We start from the raw sequence: 26087 nt of genomic DNA, 5'->3' as shown, positions 1-26087 counted from the left end.
AAGAGTCATAGAGCTCTACATCAGAGAAACATGCCATTTGGCCCATCTGGTGTGTACTAAGCTATTATTCTGCCATGTACAACAGGCATAGGAGCAGAATTGGGCCTTTCGGCCCATTGAGTCTGCTCCACCATTCCATCATGGTTGATTTATTTTCCCCCTAAATCCCATCCTCCTGCATTCTCCCTGTAACCTTTGACCCCCCCCCTTACTAATGAAGAAGCTATCAACCTCTACTTGAAATGTACTTAATGATGTGCCCTCCACAGCTGTTTGTGGCAATGCATTCCACAGGTTTGCCACCCTCTGAGTAAAGAAGTTCTCCTGATCTCTGTTTTAAAAGGACTTCCTTCTCCTCTAAGGCTGTACTCTCTGGTCCTAGACTCTCCCGGTATAGGATGCATCCTCACCACGTCATGCTGTCCAGGTCTTTCAATATTCTGTGAGTTTCAATGAGATACCCTTCATTTTTCTGAACTCTGGTGAGTACTAGTATGAAGAACCATCAAATGCTGTCATTAACCCTGTCACTCCTCTAATTATTCTCATGAACCTCCTCTGAACTTCTCCAATACCAGTACATCTTAGATATAGGGCTCAAAACCACTCACAATACTCCAATTAACCAACTAACCCATGCAACTCTGGAATGTGAAAGGGGCCCAGAGGAAATCCATGTGGTCACTGGGAGAACTCCTTACAGACAGTAGTGGGAACTGAAACCAGGTCGCAGTCACTGTAATAGCATTTTGCAATCTTTTACAGTAGCCTGTTATTTCCTCAAAATAATTCCAACAGATTTGTCAGGTAAGATTTCCCCTTAAGGAAGCCATGCTGACTTTGGCCTATTTTATCATGTTCCTCCAAGTACCCCAAAACAAACAGCAAATACAAAGGAAAGAAATGAGAAAAAAAAATAAATACCAATAAAAATGAGAACATGAGATGAGGAGTCCTTGAAGTTGAGGCCATAGGTTGTGGGACCAAGTAATGATGGGGTGAGTTAAATTATCCCCTCGAGATCAAGTGCCTGATGGTTGAGGGGTAATATCTGTTCCTGGACCTGGCGGGTTGGATGCTGAGGTTCCTGTATCTTCTTCCTGATGCCAGCAGTGAAAAGAGAGCATGGCCTGGATAGTGATCAGCCTGGATCATAGATGCTACTTTCCTGCAACAGTGCTCCAAGAAGTTGTGCTCTTTGAAGATGGTGAGGCAGCATCAGTGGAGGGAAATTAGTGGTCGATGTTTCAGCCTACATCAGGACCCTTTGATTAATTATTATATCCCTCTGGATGTTGCCTGACTTGCTGAGTTTCTCCAGCAGTTTGTGTGTGTCACTCCAGGTTTCCAGCACCTGCAGAATCACTCATGTCCCCATTGAATGAGTCTGTGTTAACAGACAGACAGACATACTTTATTGATCCCGAGGGAAATTGGGTTAAAAGGACCTTGGTAACCTTTGCTGAACTGGGAATGACTTGCAAGGTCAAAATTTGGTTCATAGGTTGATGCCGATTGGTCAGTATAGTTTATTACTTATCAGTCCTTTGTGATTTGATACAACAATATGTTTGCTGGCACATTTCGGAGGGTATTCATGAGGAAACTACATGGCTGTGGCCTAGGAGTTGCTTGTAGATCCTAATAAATGTATCAGATCTCCTTCCCTGAGCGATATATTGGAGTTGGTTTATTATTGTCACCTATACTAACATACATTGAAAAGCTTGTGTTACAATGCACTGAGGTTAATTAAGGTAAAACAATAACAATGCAGAATAAAGTATAACAGCGACAGAGAAAGTGCAGTGCAGTGCAGGTAAACAATAAAGTGCAAGATCATAATGATTTAGATTGTGAGGTTTAAGTCCATTTCATCATACAGTGGTCTGATAACAGTGGGATAGAAGCTGTCCTTGAGCCTGGTAGCATGTGCTTTTGGGCTTTTGTATCTTCTATCCGATGGAAGAGGTGAGAAGAGAATGTCTGGGGTGGATGGAGTCTTTAATTATGCTGGCTGCTTTATTAGTCAGTGAGAGGTATAGAGAGAGTTCGTGGAGTGGTGGTTCTTTTCCATGATGTATTGAGCAAGGAAAACAATAACAGAATGCCAGATAAAGTGTTGCAGCTGCACCGATACTGCAACACAGGTAAACAGTAAGGTCGATTGTGAGGTAGAAGTCCAACTGGATCCTTGATTTCCTCATTTGCAGACCCCAGTCAGTTTAGATTGGCAACAACATCTCCCCCACAATCTCCATCAGTACAGGTGCACCATAAGGTGTATACTTAGCCCCCAGATTTACTCACTTTACACTTATGACTGTGATGCTAAGTACAGCTCCAATGCCATATTCAAGTTTGCTGACAACACCACTGTTGGCCAAATCAAAGGTGGTGATGAATCAGCATATAGGAGGGAGATTGAAAATCTGGCTGAGTGGTGCCACTCTCTCACTTGATGTCAGCAAGACCAAGGAGCTGATTATTTACTTTAGGTGGAGGAGACTGTAGGTCCATGAGCCAGTCCTCGTTGGGAAATCAGAGGTGGAGATGATCAGCAACTTTAAATTCCTCAGTGTTATCATTTCAGAGGATTTGTACTGGGTCCATTACAAAGTGCCATTACAAAGAAAGCACAACAGCGCCTCTACTTTCTTAAAGGTTTGTAAAGATTTGGCACATCATCTAGAACTTTGACAACTTCTCTAAATATGTGGTGGAGAGTTTATTGATTAGTTACAACTCAGCCTGGTACAGAAACGCTAATACCCCTGAATGGAAAATCCTTCAAAATATAGTACTTCAGTGCTTCGTGGGTAAAGCCCTCTCCACTAGTGAGCATATCAACACAAAGTACTCTCACAGGAAAGCAGCATCCATCATCAAGGCCCTACCATCCAGGCCGTGCTCTCTTCTTGCTGCTGCCATCAGAAAGAAGGGACAGGAGCCTCAAGAACCACACCCCCAGATTCAGAAAGAGTTATTACCCTGCCATCATCAGGTTCTTGAACCAGAGAGGATAACTTCACTCGGCCCATCGCTGAACTGTTCCTGTTCCCGCAACCTATGGATTCATCTTTCAAGGACTCTTCATCTAATGGTCTCGATATTTATTGCTTATTTGTTCATTTATTTATTATTATTATTTCTTCTTGTTTATTTTTGTATTTCCACAGTTTGTTGTCTTTTGCACATTGGTTGTTTGTCCATTCTTTTTGGTGCAGGCTTTCATCGATTCATTTGATATGTTCTTGACCATTCATTATACCTAACTACATACCAGTGAAGCTTCTCTAAATCCTGCTTGCAGTTCACACTGCTGAACAATTTTCTCTTCTCAGCAAATTTGAATTTTTTGTACTTGACACTGCCATCCACAGCACTAACACAGAGTGTGAGCACTCCCTAGTTACAACCTCTCAACCTGAAAATCACCTGCTTTTTCATACTTTATCTGTTCATCACTCCTCAGAGTATACTGATATATTACCCAATAGCATGCTATTTTACTTAATAACCTTTTGTGTGGTGGTTTATCAAAGATGGTCATAAAGTCCAAAAACAACTCATTTGCTGATATAATTTCTCAGTCATAAATCCATGTTGACCTTGCTTAATCCCATCATTATTTTCTAAGTACCTTGTTATCACACTTGTCCTCTTGATATCAGGTTAACTATTGTGCCATTTCCTATCTTTCCCTATTTCTTCTATAATGTGGTTAACAATGCTGCCTTCCAATCTGTGAGAGTTGTTCTGAAAGCTGTGGAGTTGGAGAAAATGACAGCCCATGCATTCACTATCTCACGGCCACCTCCTTCAAAGCTGTGAAATGCACATCATCATGTTCTTTGCAATGCTTTCAAACCCACTAATGTCCAACATACCGACAATGCTGGAGGAACTCAGCAAGTCGGGCAGCATCTGTTGACCATTTTGTGTGTGTGGTGCTCAAGATTTCCAGTGTCTGCAGAACCTCTTGTGCTTATGTTTTGCTACTAATTTCCAATGCCACTTCTTTTTTTCACTATTATTTCTTTGAATGAATTTATTCCAGATTCTTATTCCGAAAGTGATGCAATATGGGTGGAAAACACAAAATGCTTTTGCAAGTTGGGTGACAAAGACCAAGATGACCTGATGATAGTTTTGTTTTCCTCATCACTTTGAAATTTCTCTGTCTGGTTGACTTACCTACAGTCTACATCTACACTAAGGAAAGCTGCAGTGAGTTTACCAACATGTGTTAGCTTTGGGAAGCACATTCTAGGCAGAATAATATCTTGGCATAGACTAGATGGGCCAAGTATGTTATCTTTGCCCTATCTAGTCTATACCAAAATATTCTGTCTAGACCCATCGACCTGCATCCTGACCATTTCACTCCATACCCCTCCCATCAATGTACCTATCCAAACTTCTTTTAAAAGTTGAAATCGACCTCACATCCACCACTTCTGCTGGCAGCTCATTCCACTCTCATACCACCCACTGAGTGAAGGAGTTCCACCTCAAGTTCCCCTTAAATACTTTATCTTTCACCCTTAACTGACAACATCTAGTTCTAGTCTCACTCCACCTCAGTGGAAGCAGCCTGTTTGCATTTACCCTATCTGTGCCCCTCATAACTTTGTATACCTCTTAACAAATCTCCCCTCATTCTCCTATGCTCCAGGGAATAAAGTTCTAACCTATTCAGCCTTTCCTTATCACTCAGGTCCTCAAGTCCCATCAGCGTCCTCATAAATTGTCGCTGTACTCTTTCAGTCTTATTGATAACTTTCCTGTAGTTAGAACACCAGAACTGGACACAATACTCCAAATTAGGCCTTGTTTTGTCCTGATGAAGGGTCTTGGCCCAAAACATTGACTGCTCCTTTCAATGGATGCTGCCCGACCTGCTGAGTTCATCCAGCTTGTTTGTACGTGGTTATTTGACCACAGCATCTGCAGTGTACTTTGTGTAGGCCTTGTTTTAGATTGACTTAGAGAACAAACAGTTTTTGAGCCCATGTATTGGCCATCTGTAATTATCCTGAAAAGCCGTGGATTATCAAGCGTGTTGACTTGCAGTCTATGATAGTGCTTTGAACTTGAGTTGAATAGAAAATTGGGAAAAACACCCAACTTGTTTGTTAATTATTAACATTACTAACTTTAAAGTACATACAATGTTGAGTTGCATAGAATTTATTAGCACAGAGTTGGAATTGGTAAATATACTCGAGGGCTAAAGCCTAGTCCATGTTATGGTGTATGCCTATCCTTATGCCCCCATTTCCTCCAACTCCTCTACTTATCCTGCTTTTTCTTAACTTTATCCTGAACACAAGAGATTCTGCAGAAGCTGAAAATCCAGAGCAACACATACAAAATGCTGGAGGAACCGCCCACATTCCATAAGCTCTTAAACCTCATCTGTTGGTAGGCATTGGGAGGCAGTGGCCTGGTATGCTGACCTGTTGAGTTCCTCCAGCATTTTCTGCCTGTTGCCCTCACAATTCAAAGTTCAAAGTAAAGTTATTATCTATATGCATATGTCTGAGATTCACTTTCTTGCAGGTATTTACAGTGGAACAAACAAATACAATTAATGAAAAACCATACACAAAGACTGACCAAAAGAAGACAAACTGTCTAAATACAATAAACAAATAGGTAAACAAATAATATTGAGGTAATGAGTTGTAGAGTCCTTGAAAGTGAGTCCGTAGGTTGTAGAATCAGTTCAATATTCAGCTGAATGAAATTATCCACAATGGATCAGGAGCCTGATGGTTGAAGGGTAATAACTGTTCCTGAACCTGGTGGTGTGGGACTGGAGGCTCCTGTACCACCTTCCCAATGGCAGCAGCGAGAAGGCAACTACACTGCTTACCCTAATTATTCCCAGTGTTCCAATTATAACGGAAGTTTTCTGCAATGAATGACTTTGCTCTGACGCAGACAAATCCCTTCATTATACAGTTCAAAGAATGACTCATTCTCTACAAAGCAATAGGATACCATTTGGTCCCATATGCCTCTACCAACTTCCAACAGGATGATCTTATTACTCTCATTTTCCTCTCCTTATTTGCCTGTGTCCCTATGATTTATTTTCTCAGACAGGAATCATAAACTCCCCCATTGATTGGTTTGCCGTGTTGCCTCCCTATGCTTATCGCTACCAAGGGATGATGTTCAGGGGCTTATGGAATGTGGGAGGGAACCAGAGCATTGGCTGGAAACTCACACAAATCCCAAAGATATCTCCCAGGGTTCTTGGGGCTATAAGGCAGCAACACTAATTACTAATTACTCTGTGCACAATTCGCACATTTGTTCTGAAATGAATCCCTTACTAGAAATTTGGTTCGGCTCATTAATTCGCATTACTGTCTTTGTTTCAAGTACTCCATCAAAATTGACTGAAACGCTTTGTAATATAGTAAGACATGAGTAAAATTAGCCATCTGTTTTGGCTGATTTTTAAAATCTCTCTGAACCCTATTCTCCGGCCTTTACCCCGTAACCTTTGGTGCCCTTACTAATTAAGAACCTATCAACTTCCACTTTAAATATACCCTACCTAATAACTTGGCCACCACAGTCATCTGTGGCAATGAATTCCACAGGTACACTACCTTCTGGCTAAATAAATTCCTCCTCACCTCTGTTCTAAAGGGACTTACTTCTATTCTGAGCCTGTTTCCTCTGATCCTGGACTCTCCCACTGTAGGGAACATACTGTCCACGTCCACTCTGTCTAGGCCTTTCAATATCTGTAGGTTTCAAAGAGATTACACCCCCACCCCCACTCCAGTCTTCTAAACTCCAGCCAGTACAGACCCAGAGCCATCAAAGGCTCCTCATAAGATAACCCTTTCATTCCCAGAATTGGGACCCTTCAGTAAAGGATTAGTGAATCCTTTCAGTCTATCTGGGTAGCCTCCAACCTGATGTCATGAATGTTGATTTCTCTTACTTCTGGTAATTTCTTCTCCCACTCCTCTCTTGTTCCTCATTCTGGATCCCCTCTCAACTGCCCATCACCTTCCTCTGGTTCCCTCATCTTTCCCTTTCTCCATGGTACATTGTCCTATCAGATTCCTGATTCTTCAACCCTTTAGCTCTTCCACCTATCACCACCCAGCTTCTTATTTCCTCCCCCAGCTACGCAGCTTTCCCATCATCTTTCAGATTGCTCCTCTCCTTTTCCCCCACCACATTATTCTGGTTTCTGCCCTTTTTTCTGACCAGATGTAATAAAGGATGAAATTTATATTCACCACATACACTTACATGTATTAGGAAATAGAAGGATCTTGGCCCAGAACGTTGACTGTTTATTCCCCTCCGCAGATCCTGCCTGGCTAGCTGGTTCCTCCAGCATGTTGAATGTGTATGTGTTGTTCAGGATTCCCAGTATCTGCAGAATCTCTTGTGTTTGTGAAACACTATAAGTTTTTTATTCAGTGCAATGTGAAAGGAACAGTGCAGTGCCAAGAGATACTGTTCTTGAGATCCAACATAAACACATTGCCTTTTCGATGTGATGAAGTTCCATGGCACTGTTTGGAGAAATCAACGGCCCCTGGACAGCGTTTCCCCTGTATTCAGGATCACCAGAAGTAAATTAGTTGGTCCTTTCCATCACTGCCTTATGCTCCACGTTATTTAAAAGATATTTGGTGCCTTATAAATTCAGCTTAAAAGCAAGCTTAAAAACATTCACACAATGTTGTCTGTTTGGGGTACCTTTTCACCTCAAACTAATACTGCTGATCAGTGAATTTATTTAGTTGGCTTGTCTTCGTATCTTGAGGCTTTGACTCTGCACTAGCTAAATGACAACATTTGGATCCTAGGAATAATCAGAGCTTGCATTTGTTTGGGCCTTCTCCGGACATCAGCATTGCTAGAGCACCTTGCAGGTAGTGAAGGATTTTGCGGTACTGTAATGTGAGAACGAGGCAACCTTCATATTCACTTTTCATTATTAAACCCAGTTTACACTTGCCAATGTTCCCACACAAAAGTGATGGTGATTGAAAGATGAATAAAGTCAAGGCAGTGAGCAGAACCCCTTGCCCATGTTGCTTCTCAGGCCATTTCAATGGGCTGATTTACACCCACCTTGAAAGGTGGTTAGAATCTGAGAGCAGTACAACACAGAAACAAGCCCTTCAGCCCAGCTGATCCGTGCCGACCATGGTGCCCACCAAGCTTGTCCATTACCTCTGTTTGGCCTACATCCCTGTAAACAACTTCTATCCACGTACTTATCCAAATGGCTTTTGAATATACCTTCCTCTTCAACTTTTGGTAGCAGCTCATTCTACACACTCACCACCCGCTGTGTGAAGAAGTTGCCCCTCGGGTCCCCTGTTAAATCTTTCCCCTCTCACCTTAAACCTGTGCCCTCTAGTTTTTAATTCCCCTTCCCTGGGAATAAGGCCGTGTGCACTATGTCCCTTATGATTTTGTACACCTTTGTAAGGTCACTTCTCAATCCCTTACAGAAGTTACTTTATTGACTCTATAATGAAGATGAGTGTTTAGTTGTTGTTTCGTTGATTCTGTATGTTTTCAAAGTAACTTTATTATCAAAATATATGTCACCAAATACTCCACTCAGATGCATTTTCTTGCAGGCATTCACTGTAGATACGCACAAAGACAGAAACAACCGATGTGCAAACAAAGACCAACTGCAAATTAAAAAAATTACATAGTGGATTCCGGTTAATTGTGTCACCTGTTAATTGGGGCAGCCACTTATTTGGGACACCATGCTATTTAATTGGGACAGGAGACTTGCCGAACAGTTTCTAACTAGTGTCAGTTGTGTGCACTTGTGTGGCCATTGGACACTACGCTATGTTTAGTGCCAACAGCTTGTAAATTGCATCAACTGTGTGTGCTTCTGTTACGTTAATGTATTTAGCTCAAGGTGTGCGTGCCAGTGGACAATATTTAATAAAAGTCAGAGGAACTGGTTAAGAAGCTGGGTCATGAAGCCAACGGATTTGGGAATCATAAATAATTTAAATAGTAACTGTGGAAAGTTAGTCAACCATATTTTTGAAGCATTTGAAGAAAATCTTCAACAACCGAGGAAGTGAGTGTAAGGATTATCCTATTACAGGTAGTATAGTTTGTCAGTAATAGTTGTTGAGAAACTCAGTTCAAACTGTTTTGCTCACTGATTTCAAGCATTCAGGCTTGGAGATGCCAGAAACAGCTGGGAGTGAAAATGCAAGATCTCACTACTTCAACAAATTTGAAAGTGCAGAGAATTTGAAGGTATTAACAATCATCTTGAATGTTGCAATGAAATGAAGACTTGGAGGATGCTGTCATCTAAAGCATTGTATCAAAACACCAAGGCAGGAAATATGAAGATGAGGAAAATGAAGAAGATGACACATTTGAACTTAAGCTAGTGAAGGCACAGGATGCCAGGAAGTTAATTGTTGGATAGCAACACTACTTCATGCAAGAAGACAATGAAGGTAGTTCATTATTTGCACTAGTTGTCTGTGCTGATTTTGTTCATTTATAATCAATCTAAAGAATACAGCAGCGTACACTGGATGAATTCCTCTACTGATAACTTACTTGTTAACTGCCCATTCTGCCGCTGGCAGTTAGGGCAGGAGTGAAGTTCTTCCATCTCTGGTAGTGCTCAGGGCTTCTTTCATCATTCAGTAGCTTCCGCTCGGTTTTCACTGTTGTCTGTAATGCACGTCCTGGATGAAGACACAGAAATACAAGTGCAGAAGGATTCTTCATTGCTGTTTCTGTAATAATTTTTTTTTCACCAGTCAGGGTTGTTAGCCCTGAGCTGAACCCCAGAACCTGGAGAACTGGTGGAGCATTCTCATTCTGGCCTCTACCCTTTGACCTGTTTGGGATGGGTGACCCTACCAAGAGCCAAAGCATAAAGGCCTGACTCCAGCCAACATAGCTTTCCGGGTCATTGAGGCATAGAAGCTTCTAAACCCAGCAACAAGGTTGTGATCCTCTTGGAGGTCTGTCGATAACTATTAGGGGGCAATACATTTTATAGTACTATAGCAGTGTTGGTGGTGTTATAATTTGTTCTGTATTTCATTTAACTATTTGTTACTCAGTTAAACAGTAGGTTTTCCTTTTTATACCTTTTTTAATCTATGAAACTAACTAATGGAGCAGCTACTTAATTGGGCCAAAATGTACTGGTCCCAATGTGTCTCAATTAACCAGAATTCACTGTAATAAATAAATAAATAATGCTGAGAACTTGAGTTGTAGAGTCCTTGAAAGTGAGTCCGTAGGTTGTGTTTGGTGATCGATTCAGAGTTGAGGTGAGTGAAGTTATCCACACTGGTTCAGGAGCCTGATGGTTAAAGAGTAATAACTGTTCCTGAACCTTGTGGTGTGGAACCTAAGGCTCCTGTACCCCTTCCTAATGATGGCAGTGAGAAGAGATGAAGCCTGGATGGTGGGGCTGCTTGATGATGAATGGTGACAGTTCACTGACCAGTTTCATTTTTTTTAAATTTAGGTACCTAAGGAAGCTTTCTTGGATTGGTTTGATGATTCTACTTATCACCCATACCAGTAAGACAATTTACCGAAATTGGGATTGGAAATCAGAGTACACCCTATTCATGTCTGGTCTAAAGGTACAATCACAGTTTACCTGTAATGCAACTAGGAACTAGACCTACAAACAAGAAGCTGGATGAACTCAGCCCATCAGGCAGCATGTGTGGAGGAAAATGGACAGCTGATGTTCCAGGTCGAGACCCTTCATTTGGACAGAGGGTCTCGATGCAAATTATCAATTGTTCATTCTCCCCCAGAGATGCTATCTGGCCTGTAGAGTTCAGATTTAGGTTTATTTATCTCACATACAGTGAAATGTGTTATTTGCATTATCAGCTAACACAGCCAAAGATGTGCTGGGAGCAGCTTGCAAGTGTTGCCAATTTAGCATGCCCACCGTGTTCAGTAGAACAATGTTCCTCCAGCATCTTGTTTGTTCTCCAGATTCCAGTGTCTACAGTCTCTTGTGTTTCCATTAACTAGGTCCAGTAGCAAGAGTGCGAGCTTGTGATTTTTAAATTTTCTAATTCTTGAAATGATGTCCTAATGGTTCTTGAGTTTTTCCTTTTAAAAAGTGTTTATTTTACTCTGCTGTTTAAATAATGGATGAATCTGAAAATATGGGCTGGTGCAAAGAAGTGATGTGGAGGTAAAAGATCAGCCATAATCTTATTGAACGTCAGAATGGGAAGGGAGGGATGGATGACCCAGTAGGAGTGTATGACTGATGGGCAGATGGAGAGGAAAGAAATTGTAATAGGTGCCAGGGTTGAGGGTGTGTTTGTTTGGAAAGGAGCAAGGCTTTAAACCACTACATCAACTGAAAGAGTTGGAAGCACAGCATGGGAGTTATCCTTGATGACCTGGCAAATATTTTTCCATAGATGATGTTAATTAAAATTGGGTGAGAAGGCCATTACTACAAAGCCACTTGTATGAGTTTGTTGTGTATAAATTGGCTGTTTTAGTACATATAACAGTATTGTACAGGAACAGGCCCCCTCCCACGCTAAGCAGCCTTCAGTGTTGCTAGCCATGATACCGATTATTAAACTGCAGGTGGTCCATCTCTCTCTGCTCCCCCCTGTCTAAATGGTGCCGTAGTGGTTAGCGTAATACTGTTAAAAGCACCACCACCAGGGTTCAGTCCCTGACTCTAATAAACCATTAGGGGGCGGCATCTGTAAGATCAGGGTTCAATTCCTACCTCTGTCTGTAAGGGGTTTGTATGTACTCTCCATGATTGCATGGGTTTATTCTGGGTTTTCTGTTTTCCTCTTACATTCCAAAGACATACGTGATAGTAGGTTAATTGGGTGGTCTGTTCCTGTGCTGTATCTCTAAATAAATGTGTTTCTTAAATGTTGGAATTTTATAACTTTGTTTCCTATGATGCAATAGTGCTTCTTACTGCTGTTCTTCCTGGTTGTAAAGTGTCTGAGACATCCTGAAAGGGTCACCAAATTCACTGGATAATGAACTTGTATTATAGCCCTGCTGATTCAATCATGGAAACCAGGCTGTCTCAATGTTCCATAAGGAGTGATGACCTTGGCATGCCTGCTTTCATTAATTAAGGAATTGACTTCAAATGTCAAGAAGTTATGTTGCAGTTTTATGAACTTGTCAGGCCATATTGGAACATTTTGCCTTCAGTGCTGGTCACCCCATTATAGGAAGGTTAGAGTCAGAGAGCATTATAGCACAGAAAAAGGCTCTTTGGCCCATTCAGTCCATGGGAACCGTTATTCAGTCTAGACACATCAACCCACATCTGAAACATAGCCCTCCACACCCTTTGTATCCATGTACTTATCAAACAAATCTCTTAAATGTGCAAATCAATCAATCCTACATTCACCATTTCCACTGACAGATTGCTCCACACTCACACCATCCTCTGAGTGAAGAAGTTCTCCCTCAGATTCTCTTTAAATAGTTCACCTTTTACCCTTACCTGATGACCTCTAGTTCTAGTGGAAAAGCCCTGCTTGCATTAACCCTATCTATACCCCTCATAATTTTGTATAACTCTGTCAAATTTCCCTTTATTCTCCTATGCTCAAGGGAATAAAGCCCTAATTTATTCAACCTTTCCCTATAATTCAGTTACTCTGGTCCAGAAATATCCTTGTAAATTTCTCTGTACTCTTTCAGTCTTATTGATATTGTTCCTGTAGCTGGGTGACCAGAACTGTACACAATACTCCAAATTTGGTCTCTCCAATACTTTATTCTATTTCTTATGCTAATTTGTCACAACTTCAACATGAAGGCTCTAAAGATAGTACGAAAGAGATTTAACAGAATGCTGCCTGGATTAGGAGACTGGAGAGATTGGACAACTGTGAGTTGTTTTCTCAGGAGTAGTGGAGGTTGAGAGGAGATCAATGGAGTTCATAAGATTATGAGAGGCATGGGTGGACTGCTATTATCGTTCTTCCCCCAGGGTTGAAATGTGTAATACCAGAGGGAAAGCATTGAAGGAGATCAAATTTTTTTTTACACAGTGGTGGGTGCCTGAAGTGCACTGCCAGGCATGGTGGTGAAGGCAGATTAGAGTTATTAAAGAGGGCACGTAAACATGCAGGGAATGAAAGGATATGATGTGGGCAGAAAGGATTACTTTAGTTGGTTATTCGATTAATAATTTAATTAGTTTGCGCAACATTGTGAGCCAAAGGGCTTGTTTCTATGCAGTCCGTTTGCTTTTGAGTGTTGAGTCTCAGGTACGAATCCTTAAGCCTTGCTTCTGGAATATTCTGATGGTGTTGCGACAGCCTGCTTCAGCTAAAGGTCTTTGAAAAATTACAACCAACACAACATAAGAAAGTGCTGGTCAAGATGGCACCATCTCTATCAAGGCTGTGTTGTCTTTTATAAGTTTATAGGGTTGGTTTTGGGGATAGAGTAGGGAGTTAGTGGTCAGGTTAGGATCAGAGACAAGAATATGGGGGAGTTAGAGGTTAGATTAGGGTTTAGGGACAGTGAAGTGGAGAAGTTAGAGGTCAGGCCAGAATCTAGGTCTCTGCTCTACATTTGAAAGCTTGTAACATGGATGGGTGACGAAGGACATCCGTAGTCTAGACCTCTACTCTGCATTCAAAGGCCAGTGATGTGGATGGTTGACAAAGGACATCTGGTGTCCAAGCTTGTGCTCCATGCTTGAAAGCCAGGGGCATAGATGGGCAATGAAGGACATCCAGAGTCCAGGCCTCCACTCTGTTCAAAGGCTAGCACCACAGCTGACCTCCACTGTGCTCCTGATTTCCATTTTACTGTGTTCAAGTGCAGAAATCAGGAGGCCTGACCCAAGCACTAGAGTCCTGCTGAAGGGTTTCGGCCCGAAACGCTGACTATACTCTTTTCCATAGATGCTGCCTGGCCTGCTGAGTTCCTCCAGCATTTTGTGTGTGTTGTTTGGATTTCCAGCATCTGCAGATTTTTTTCTTGTTTACAATCGTACAAATTCCAGTTCCTTTTACTCTGTAATAAGTTGTAATTTTGTTTGCTCAAGATTATTCAAACTGTGTGTACTTTGGTTGCATGAGTAACCATGTGAGAATGTGAGTACGATATTGTTTTACTTCAAAGAAATTGTTTTCAGATTTAGTGAGCCTCAATAGGTCTACTCAAAAACTGAGAAAATTCAATTCTTTTCAAAGGTCAATAAAAATAACGCAAAACTTTGGAATAATGTAGGACATGCTTTGGAAAATGAGCATAACTACGGAAAGGCATTGAAGTATTTTGTGCAAGCCACAAGAGTTCAACCAGGTAACGACTTCTCAGTTCAGTTGCAAAATGCTTCTTGGAACTTCCCTGGGTGTATCATTTTTTGTGGTTGTTGGCAAGGGATTGGAAATGGATCGCTTACAACTTTGTTTGGATCAAGTATGTGGTATCTTGGCATATCCACTTTCACACTGTGGGGAGGGTGGACATTGGGGCCTAATTATGTTATGCTGCAGAATGTGACCCTGGAAAGCTGGTCCAGAATGAGTTAAAGATATACACTCAGTGGCCACTTTATTAGGTACCTACTGAACAAAATATGTGTATGCTCATGGTCTTCTGCTGCTGTAGCCCACCCACTTCAAAGTTTGATGTGTTGTGTGTTCAGAAATGCTCTTCTGTACCCCACTATTGTAATGCGTAGTTATTTGAGTTACTGTTGCCTTCCTGTCAGCTTGGACCAGTTTAGTCCTTCTGCTCCGACCTCTCTCATTAACAAGGCGTTTTCACCCACAGAACTGCCACTCACTCGATGTCTTTTTTGGTTGTTTTTTGCACCGCTCTCTGTAAACTCTAGAGACTGTTGTACATGACAATCCCGGGAGATCATCAGTTCTTGAGATACTCAAACCACCAATCATTCAAATGTCACAGTCACTTAGATCACAGTTCTTACCCATTCTGATGTTTGATCTGAACAACAACTGAACCTCTTGACTACGTCTGCATGCTGTTATACTCTGAGATGCTGCCACTTGATTGGCTGATTAGATATTTGCGTTAATGAACATATGTACCTAATGAAATGGCCACTGCATTATGTTTACTGCATGTTTAACTATTTTTCTTCTATTCTTTGCATTACTTTGGGAACTGGATAGTTAACTGCTGTCAGTAATGCATTTGCTCATGTTTCAAGTTAACTGCTTTAGATTATTAGTTTTGCTTGCCTGTCTCAAATAGCAGTAACTTGGAAGCCGCGGTACGGATATTTAAACTGAAAATTTCATGTTATGTTAAAGGCGCTAACCAACCTATTATTAATTCACATTAACTTGGATGAATGTAAGCACTTGCAAACTATTGATTTATTTTGCTAATATAATGTTTATTGTTCTGTATTTTTATCTTAAAGATGACATTGGTGCCCATATGAATGTTGGAAGAACTTATAAAAACCTGAACAAAACCAAAGAAGCAGAAGATGCCTACATGCTGGCCAAATCTCTTATGCCGCAGGTATGTTGAGTATTTAGGCAGTGAGGAACCTGCCAAACCAAAGACTGATACATGTTAGACAGATTACAGGATGTTCTCCTCTCGTATTCACTACCCTCATGACTATAGAGTATAGCTATTTTTGCTCAATACAAGCTGTATTCAGGAGTTCATCTTCGAGTTGGAACGAGTACACCACAGTGCTCACTGACTTCATTTAAACCTGTGTGGGTGAGTGTGTGTGCATACGAAAACTTACTGCACATATACAAATCAAAAGCCGTGGATAAACCAGGAAGTTCGTAGTCTGCTGAGGGCTAGATCTGCGGCATTCAAGTCTGGCGACCCAGGTCTATATAAGCAAACTAGGTATGTCTTACAGAGGGCTATTTCAAGAGCTAAGGAGCATTTCTGAGTAAGGTGGGAGGCGACATCGGATACACGTCAACTCTGGCAGTGTTTGCAGGCCATTACTTCTTACAAAGCAAAACCTGGCATCATGAATGGCATCGATGCTTCACTTCCAGACAAACTCAGTGCTTATTTGCTGACTCTGTAAGGGAGAATAAAACTAAAGCTATGAGGATCCCTGCAGCATTCAATAACCGTGTGACCTCTGTCTCAGAGGCCGAAGTCAGGCTGTCTTTCAAGAAGGTGAACCCTCACAAAGTGACGAGCCCTGATGGAGTTCCTGGTAAGGCTCTGAAAACCTGTGCCAACCAAATGGTGGGATGGTCAGACACTTTCAAACTCTCATTGATTCAGTTGGAAGTTCCCACCTGCTTCAAAAGGACAATTGTACCAGTGCCCAAGAAGAACAGGGTGAGCTGCCTTAACGACCATCGTCCAGTAGCGCTCACATCTACGGTGATTAAGTGCTTTGAGAGGTTGATTATAACTAGAATCATCTCTTGTCTCAGCAAGGGCTAGGACCCACTGCAATTTGCTTATCACCACAATAGGTCTATGGCGGATGTGATCTCATTGGATCACCTTGACAATACAAATATCTATGTCAGGGTGCTGTTTATTGACTACAGTCTAGCGTTTAACTCCATCATTCCTACAGTTCTGATCAAAAACTCCAGAACCTGGGCCTCTGTACCTCCCTCTGGAACTGGATCCTTGACTTCCTAACCAGAAGGCCACAGTCTGAAGATTGGGAGTAACACCTTCACCCTGCTGGTGATCCGCACTTGTTCACTTCAGGGATGTGTATTTAGCCCACTGCTTTGCTCTCTCTACTCCCATGACTGGGTGGCTAGGCACAGCTCACATGTCATCTCTAAATTTGCTGACGATACATTTGTTGACAGAATTTCAGATGGTGACAGAAAGGTGTACAGGAGCAAGATATACCAGCTAGTTGAGTGGTGTCTCAGCAACAACCTTCAGAAAGGATAAGATGAGGGAACACACACCAGTCCTCATAGAGGGATAGAAGTGGAAAGAGTGAGTGGTTTCAAGTTCCTGGGTGTCAATAATTTGATACAGCTGCAAAGAAGACATGACAGTGGCTATATTTTATTAGGAGTTTGAGGAGATTTGGTATGTCACCAAAAACAATCAAAATTTCTACAGATGTACAGTGGAGAGCGTTCTAACTGGCTGCTTCTGCACAGGATCGAAATAGGCTGCATAGAGTTGCAAACTTAGCCAGCTCCATAATGGACACCAACCTCTGTAGTATACAGGACATTTTCAAGGAGAGATGCCTCAAAAAGACAGCATCTATCATTAAGGACTCCCATCACCCATGACATGCCCTCTCATTGCTACCATCAGGAAGGAGGTACGGGAGCCTGAAAGCAGACACTCATCGATTCAGGATTGGCTTCTTCCCCTCTGCCATCCCATTTCTGAATGGATATTGAATCCATGAACACTACCTCACTTTTTTAAACTTTTATTTCTACTTTTTGCTCTAATTATTAAATTTAACTATTATATATATGTGTGTGTACTTAACACAATTCACAGTTTTTGTCTCTATTATGTATTGCATTGTACTGCTGCTGCAAAGTTAACAAAATTTTGTGATATACAGTTGATAGAAAAAGTTTGTGAGCCCTTTTAATTACCTGGTTTTCTGCACTAATTACTCATAAAATGTTGTCTGATCTTCATCTGTCACAATAATAGACAAACATAATCTGCCTAAACTAATAGCACTCAAACAATTGTACTTTTCATGTCTTTATTGAACACATTGTTTAATCATTCACAGTGTAGGCTGGAAAAAGTATGTGAACCCTTGTATTTCAAAACCACCAAATATTTCCTGTAGTTGTTGACCAGACTTGCACAAAGGCTAAGAGGAATTTTAGACCATTCCCTCATATAAAACTGTTTCAGTTCATCAATATTTCTGGGATACCTTGCATGTACAGCCCTCTTCAAGTCAAGCCATAGCATCTCAAGTGGGTTAAGGTCTGGACGCTGACTTGGTCATTGCAAAACACAAATTTTCTTCCTTTAAAAAATGGTGTTGATTTATTCTTGTGTTTTTGATCATTGTCTTGTTGCATCGTCCAACTTCTACTAAGTTTCAGATGACAACCTGCTACCATGATATTCTCCTGTAAAATGTCTTGATGCAATTTTCAATTCATTGCTCCCTCAAAGATTGCAAGCTGTCCAGGTCCGGGTCCTGAGGCAGCAAAGCAGCTCCGAACCATGATGCTCCTTCCACCATGCTTCACAGTTGGGATGAGGGTGTGCTCTGTCCATTTTCCTCCAAACATAGCAGTATGCCAAAAAGTTCAACTTTTGTCTCATCTGTCCACAGAACATTGTCCCAGAAGTGTTGTGGAACATCCAGGTGATCATTTGTAAACGAGATGTGCAGCAATGTTTCTTTTTAACAGAGCAGTGGTTTCTTCCGTGGTGTCCTTCCATGAACACCATTCTTGTTCAATGTTTTTCTTGTTGTGGTCACATGAACAGAGACTTTAACAAGTTTCTTCAGGTCTTTTACTATTACCCTTAGGTTCTTTCTCATCTCCTCCAGCATTGCATGTTGTGCTCTTGGTGTGACCCACTCCAAGGGAGAGTAGCTACAGTATTGAATTTCCGCCATTTGTAGACTGTTTCTCTTTCTATGGACTGATGAACACCCAGGTCTTTAGAAATGCTTTTGTAGCTTTTCCCAGCTTCGTGCATCTCTACGAATCCTCTTCCAAGGTCTTCTGAAAGTTGTTTTGATCAAGGCTTGGTGCACATAAACAGATCTTTCTTGAAAAGCACAGGCTCTGTCAGTAACCTAAATTTGTGTATCTTTTTTTATAGGGCAGGACACCTCTACAACCCACCCCTCCAATCACATCTCATAGACTGGAACACCTGACTCCAAATAACTTTTGTAGAAGGCATTACCCCAGAGGTTCACATTCTTTATTGAACCTCGACGGTGATTGTTTAAATAGAAGCAGAATTGTGTTATTAGTTTAGGCAGATTGAGTTTGTCTATTATTGTGATTTAGCTGAAGATCAGACCACATTTTATGAGTAACTAATGCGGGAAACCAGGTAACTGCAAAGGGTTCACAAGCTTTTACTTGCAAATTTATGCTGGTGATATTAAACCTGATTCTGATTCTGATGTTGATTGTCTTGGATCAAGGATCAACTTTAATCACCATCTACATTTACATGTCAACACACTCAAAATGCTGGAGGAACTCAGCAGGCCAGGCAGCATCTATGGAAAAGAGTAGTCGACATTTCGGGCTGAGACCCTTCAGCAGGACATAACGTTGAGTGTACACTTTTCCATAGATGCTGCCTGCCTTGTTGAGTTCCTCCAGGATTTTGTGTGTGTTGCTTGAATTTCTAGCATCTGCAGATTTTCTCTTGTTTGTCATTGGATTACTACATTTACACATATGAGGAATTGGGTGTGTTGTTCAAAGTATGACATGCAACAGAAAACAACATTCAAGAATTATAAAGAATTATATAAAATATTAAGTTAGAGGTTAAAGTACAGCTATAAAATAAATGTGTATCAAGCTGTAAGAATAATTAACGTCTCCCCTCACTAACACACCCCTCCACACCTCCACCATATAAATTCTTAATTGATTAATAACAATATTGATGTCAATTAGTTAAATATTTGATACTGTCATTATGACTCATTTCAGAAGTATAAAGATTTTTCATTTTTTTATGATCGACTGTGCAGTGGATGATAATAGCACTTTGAAGATGATCAGGGTGGTGTGGTAGTGTGGTTACTGCAATTGCTTTACAGCACCAGTCAATACAGACGGAGGGTGAACGAGTGGGTTTCCTTTGGGTGCTCAGGTTTCTTCTCACCGTCCAATGACATACCAGTTTGTAGGTTAATTGGTCATTTTAACTTGTCCATGTTTAGGCTAGGGTTAAATCAGGTGTTGTTGGGTGGCATGGCTCAAAGGGCCGGTAGATCCTCTTCTGTGCTGCATCTCAATAAATAATTGTTTTTAATAATATATTGGTGGCAGAAGTGTGGCTGCTCTTGTGGCATGCCCCCAGCACAATCTTCACCGACTTGATTTGAAGCAAACAACATATTTCACTCTATGTTTCATTGTTTTGCTGTGCATGTGACAAGTAAAGCTCATCTTTATCTTTAAAAAAGACATCAGGAAGCCCATTTTAAATTATCTTTGTTAAACTTATGGAACACAAGGTCATAGGGCCCTGAAACATAACTAGAGCTGACCTGAACTCTGCATTCTAGTCCGCCCATTTGTTTGGTTTATTTAACAAAAGCCATCAGTGAATATGTTAAAAGTTCCATCTGTCCAGCACCCTTGGCTTTTTGGCTTAGGAATTCCAGGTTTCTTCCTGATTCACTTGCTGAATGCTGTGACTTTAACTTTAGCACTGAGTATTTTTGTTTTCCCTAATTATACAGTAATAGTACAGCACAGTACACACCCATGACGTTGTGCTGACCTTTTAACCTTCACTGAGATCAATCTAATCCTTCTCTCTTACATAGTCCTTCATTAATCTTATCATCCAAGAGCTTATCAATGATTTTCTTAAATGCCACTAATTTATCCGATTCTGCCACCACCTTCGGCAGTGAGTTCCACGCATCCGCCACTTGCTGTGTGAAAAAAAACTTACCTCTAACATTCCCCCTGTACTCACCTCCAGTCACCTTAAAATTATGCCCTCTTGTATTAGCCATTTTTGTCCTGGGTAAAAGTTTCTGTATATGCACTTCATATATGCCTCTCATCATCTGAAACAACCCAATCAAGTTGCCTCTCATTCTCCTTCACTCCAAAGAGAAAATCCCTATTTTGCTCAACCTATCCTCATAAGACATCTATATACTAGTAAAACTCTCATGCTCTGTTTGTAACCTCCAAACGGTGCATTACAGCAGCACTTTTTGACTAAATCGACTTAAAATACACTAACTTACAGAATGCATGCAAAGTTCAGGGTTATATATTCGTATAAAATTGCTCACTCATCAATCAACAAGCCCCTCTTTCCACAACCTGATTCCAGCTTTAATGGAAACCGTGACACAACACCACGACACATGTGCACAGCCAGCCTCAGAAGCGACTCGCGATGCTCACAGCAGCGACACCAACCAGAGCAAAAGGGCAGGGCAGCTCTATTTCGAGCGGTCACATTCTGCTAATCACCATCAGCATGTGCAGGATTGCAACAGATCTAACTGCCACCCATCAATAAAAGATAATTAAATCTAATTGTAACGATGTACTTCGAAATACTGATCAAACCCTTTGCTGCAGTCAAAGGACAACGGTGACAATATCACGTCCATTTAGGAGAGCACCAACCACATCATCAAGAATAATCAGCATCCTGGAGGCTTTGGTTCGTATCTTCTATCCAACATCAAGGTAAGAAACAATATGGACAGCCTAATTATGCCACATGGAAAGAGAAGGAGAACATTATGGTCAAGAGATGACGCCAAACGTCGTCAGGAAGCGGCAAGGAGAGGAAGAGAACAAGAATTGGATGAGGCCAGGGCCGCACAACTCCAGGATCAGAGACGAACAACAAACAGCAGAAGACATGAAGAGACGGCAGATGAAAAGACTGCACGCCTCCAGAATGACAACAAAAGGCACAAGGGTGGCAGATCAACCAGAAATGTTGCCATCAAAAGTGTCCTTTATTAAACGAGGAGCTATATTTGCCTTGCTACACGTCTTTCTTCTTTAATAAACTGAGTTATTCTGCTTTAATTTCCAAAGCACATCATATCAGACTGCACTACCTTTCTCTCAAAGGGTGCCCCAACAGGTTACCCGGTTGCCTAGTGCTCTCTAATTCTGGTAAATCTCCTCTGCAGCCTCTCCAAAACTTCCACTTCTTTCCTATAATGAGAACTGAACACAATTACAGGAATTCTAAAACCACAATTAAATTCCTCAACTGTATATTTGCGTTGGAATTGAAGATGACGTAGATAATCTGTCTTCATAACTTAACTGTTGAAGCCTCTGTGTCATTCTAATGGAGTGTTGCTGCATCTTATTTGCCAGTATTTCTCTCTCCAGATATGACCACATCAGAATGCAGTAGTCCCGTGAAATAAAAACCATCATTCCAGTAGAATCATTGTGCACTTCATGTTCTTCTATTTCTGTTTCCAGCTAACTTCCATCCCAGCTCTACTTCAGTTTTTAAATATCACTCATGTGCTTCTTTATTAGATGCCTTCTAGAACTGTACATTGATGATAACCATCAATAGTCCCTTGTCAGCCTAGTGATCTCCCCAAAATATTACATGAGGTTAAGATGTTATTACATGAGGTTAAATGAATAAAGACTAACAGTCCTTCCAGGTGAGGCAGCACTTCACCTGCGAATCTGCTGGGGTTGTCTATTGTGTCTGGTGAGACCCATCATAAATTGGGGGACCACTTCATTGAGCACCTCTGCACCAAATGCCAAAATCAGGATTTTTCATTGGTCAAACATTTTAATTCCCATTCCGACATGTCAATCCATGACCTCCTCTTGTGCCAAGATGAGGCCTCCCCCAGGGTGGAGGAGCAACACCCTATTTTCTATCTGGATACCCTCCAACCTCATGGCATGAATATTGATTTCTCCTTCCAGTGAACAAATCCTCCTCCCCCTTTCTCTATTCCCCACTCTGACCTTTCACTTCTTCTCACCTGCCTATTATTTCCCCTGGGTTTCCTCCTCCTTCCCTTTCTCGTATTGTCCACTCTCTTCTCCTATTAGATTCCTCGTTCCCCACCCCTTGACGTTTCCCACCCACCTGGCTTCACCTATCCCCTTGATGTTTCCCACCCACCTGGCTTCACCTATCACCTTAAAGCTAGCTTCTTTCCTCTCCTCCTTCCTTTTTATTCAGGCAAATACCCCCTTCCTTCCCAGTCCTGAAGAAGGGTCTCGGCCCGAAACATCAGCTGTTTATTCTTTTCTGTAGACGCTGCCTGACCTGTTAGAGTTCCTCCAGCTTTCTGCGTGTATTACTACGAATAAAAACATGCTGTTTTTGTTCTGATTAGCAAACTTATTGAATTGTTCAGTGGCTATCCGTAGACAGATTTTTAGTGAGTGAGTTTGTTATGGCTGAGTTTCCCCATCCCACCCTTCCTAAATAATAATGATATTTGTCTAAGTCACTTCCTTATTATTGTGGACCCTATAAAAATACTTATGCTTTAAGAAGTTTCACAAACTTACTTTGTAAAGAAGTTTAGTGTTAATTTGTTAAATGCAATGTGTGTGTGTGTGAGAGAGAGAGAGAGAGAACACACATTTGTGCAGAGAGGGATAGGAAACCAGTATGTGCATATGGCATTGAGGAAACTGGAGGCAGTACAAAGACCAAATGAATGATTTTCTGTGAATGCTAAAGATCAAAATTAGCTTGATTTGTAACATGAACATCTAAACATACAGAAAATGCGTTGTCAGATCAGCTTCAAATCAAATCAGCAAGGTTTGTGCTGGCCAGGCTTCGGGCATCAACATAGCGTCCCCACAACTCACCAGCCCTAACCATATGCCTCTTTTTGGAATGTGGGCGGAAGCAGGAGCATCTGGAGGTAACCCATATGGTCACGGGGCGAATGTACAAACTCCTTACAGACATTGGCAGGAATCGCACACTGATCTTACAACTACCACTGTAAAGCACTGTGCTACCGTGGTAATGAAACTTGGAAATAATGTCATTTGACATCCTTCACAATCTCAGTAAATTGAATGCTGTTTAACAGCTTGTACTTATTCCAGTAAAACATATATTTTTCCTGATGCTTGTTCAGTACTGCTTTTTATAGAACTTACTCTAAATTGGCATTCATATTTGTATAGAACTTACTCTAAATTGGCATTCATATTTGTGAATCTGTTTGCTTATTTTTTTCCATGAAAGATTATACCAGGGAAGAAGTATGCAGCACGCATCGCACCCAATCACCTAAACGTTTACATTAACCTTGCAAATCTGATTCGAGGAAATGAATCTCGGTTGGAAGAGGCTGATCAATTATATCGCCAGGCAATCAGCATGAGACCAGATTTTAAGCAGGCCTACATCAACAGGTATTGAATCATAGAAGTATGTACAACAGTGTAAAGCAATTGTGCCTGTGTGAACATTTGAAGAGGCACTTGTCCATAGTGCCCACACCCTTGCTTTTGAACGTTGCTTGTCCGACCCAACTCCTCTTTTGAAGCTATTTGTGGAATCTGATTCAGGAAGAAAATCCCAGTCCTCAGCAACCCTTTGTGTAAATATTCCACCTCCTCTCCCCTTAGATCCTCTATCAGTGATGTTTAATCCACAACTTCAGTGGAAGTCTTATACCCAAATAGCTTCCTTCAGCTGACACAGGACTGTTGTAATGTAGTATAACACAGGAAGGGAGGTTCCCCTCCTCCTCCCCTTTCTTCCATGGTCCACTTCCTCTGATTTCTTCTTCAGCTCTTTACCTCTTACACTTATCACCTCCCAGCTTCTTATTTCAACCCCCTTCCCCACCCACCCACCTTCCCTCTCACCTGGTTTCACCTATTGTGTCAGCTTGTACTCCTTCCCCTCCCTCCCACCTTCTTATTCTGGCTTTTGTCCCCCTTCCTTTCCAGTCCTGACACGTTGGTTGTTTATTCCCCTCCTTAGATGACGCCTGACCTGTTGATTCCCTCCAGCATTTTGTGTGTGTTGCTCAAGACTTCCAGCATCTGTAGAAGCTCTTGTGTTTTTAATCTAATCGCCACTTAAACTGTTTAAAACTTCCTTGGGAATCTAAAGCTACTTACCAATATGAAGTTCTTAATAATTCAAAAATATATTCTTTGTATTTTCTGCTGATTATCCATGTATTTACCTTGCTGATGACAATTTATCACATTTCTCATTATAAAACATCAGATTTGATCAATTGCTGTGTGGGCTGGAGAGCTACTTTAACTGAGGAGTGGATATGCCAGGTATTGGGGCTGTTTCAGTTGAGTAGAAACAAAGGAAAGGAAATGGTATGTCTGGTGAGGTGGAGACCAGAAGAGAGTCAGTGATGCAGCGATACAGCTGAAGAGAAGACAGAGGTTAAGGTGTGTCAGGAGAAGATCTAAACAACTGGAGATGAATGAAACCTGAATTACCAGTCCTTTTTCTTGAATTTTACAAGAAGTGAGGTTTAGATCATTAACTTCCCTGCAGAACTGAGTAAACAGGTTTTACGGTCATGGAAGTGGTGGGGGGTGGGGGTGTGGAATACAGTATTGTGCAAAGGTCTTAGGCACATATATATAACTAGGGAGCCTGAGACTTTTGCACAGTACTGTAGTAATTTTACGTATTGCACTGTATCGCTGCCACAAAAAAATAAATTTTGTGACATATGTGAGTGATGGTAAACTTGATTCTGATATGGATCTCTGTTGTGAACTGAGAGTTGGAAGGGCCAGGGAGAGGGGAATCATGATTGGGGAAATGGGAAGGGAGAGGGGAGAGAGCAAGGAGCACCAGAGAGACATTCTGTAATGATTAATAAACCATTTTGTTTGGAATCAAATGACCTTGCCTTGTCTCTCAAGGCTGGGTCTGTCTGCACCCATGCCACCTGCCCCAGCACTCCTCCTTTGCCACCTGTCCCATATCTCTCCTATGGTGCTCCACCCTCACCATTCCTAACATCCTTTGCTCCCGCCAGATTTACAAACTCACTTTCTGCTTCACATTGACAAATACATCACTGTGCCAAAATCTTAGGCACCCTAGATATATATATGTGCCTAAGGCTTTGCCAGAATACTGTAGGCCAAAGAGAACTGAAGGGTATTTCAAAATAAAAGTGTGGGAAATCTAAAAATGTTGGAAATACGCAGCAGGTCAGACAGCATCTGTGGGAAATTGAATCAGTATTTGGGGCTGGAGACCCACTGTCAGAATTGAAAAAGAGACCAGATCTTGTAAAGCTGCAGCGAGAGTAGACGAGGCAATGTCTCTGACAGGATTCAGATTCATTTATTTATCATGAGTACATCAAAAAAAAAACAAATACAACCCAAGATGTGCTATTA

The 26087-nt window shown here is 41.4% G+C and overlaps 1 protein-coding gene across 2 annotated transcripts in view; it reads left to right on the top strand.

Moving 5' to 3' along the window:
* tmtc3 (transmembrane O-mannosyltransferase targeting cadherins 3) overlaps positions 1-26087 on the top strand; it is a 138134-nt gene that overhangs the window by 98147 nt on the left and 13900 nt on the right. For both annotated transcript variants that reach the window (XM_073058857.1, XM_073058858.1), the window contains exons 9-12: positions 10535-10655; positions 14244-14355; positions 15449-15552; positions 23938-24107. In XM_073058857.1, coding sequence (XP_072914958.1) covers positions 10535-10655; positions 14244-14355; positions 15449-15552; positions 23938-24107 — 507 coding nt within the window. The remainder of the gene's footprint in view (positions 1-10534; positions 10656-14243; positions 14356-15448; positions 15553-23937; positions 24108-26087) is intronic.

This window comes from Hemitrygon akajei, chromosome 10 (assembly GCF_048418815.1).
Source record: "Hemitrygon akajei chromosome 10, sHemAka1.3, whole genome shotgun sequence".
Lineage (NCBI taxonomy): Eukaryota > Metazoa > Chordata > Chondrichthyes > Myliobatiformes > Dasyatidae > Hemitrygon > Hemitrygon akajei.
The sequence above is the reverse complement of the archived record's forward strand: the minus strand, read 5'-3'. Positions and strand labels throughout refer to the sequence as shown.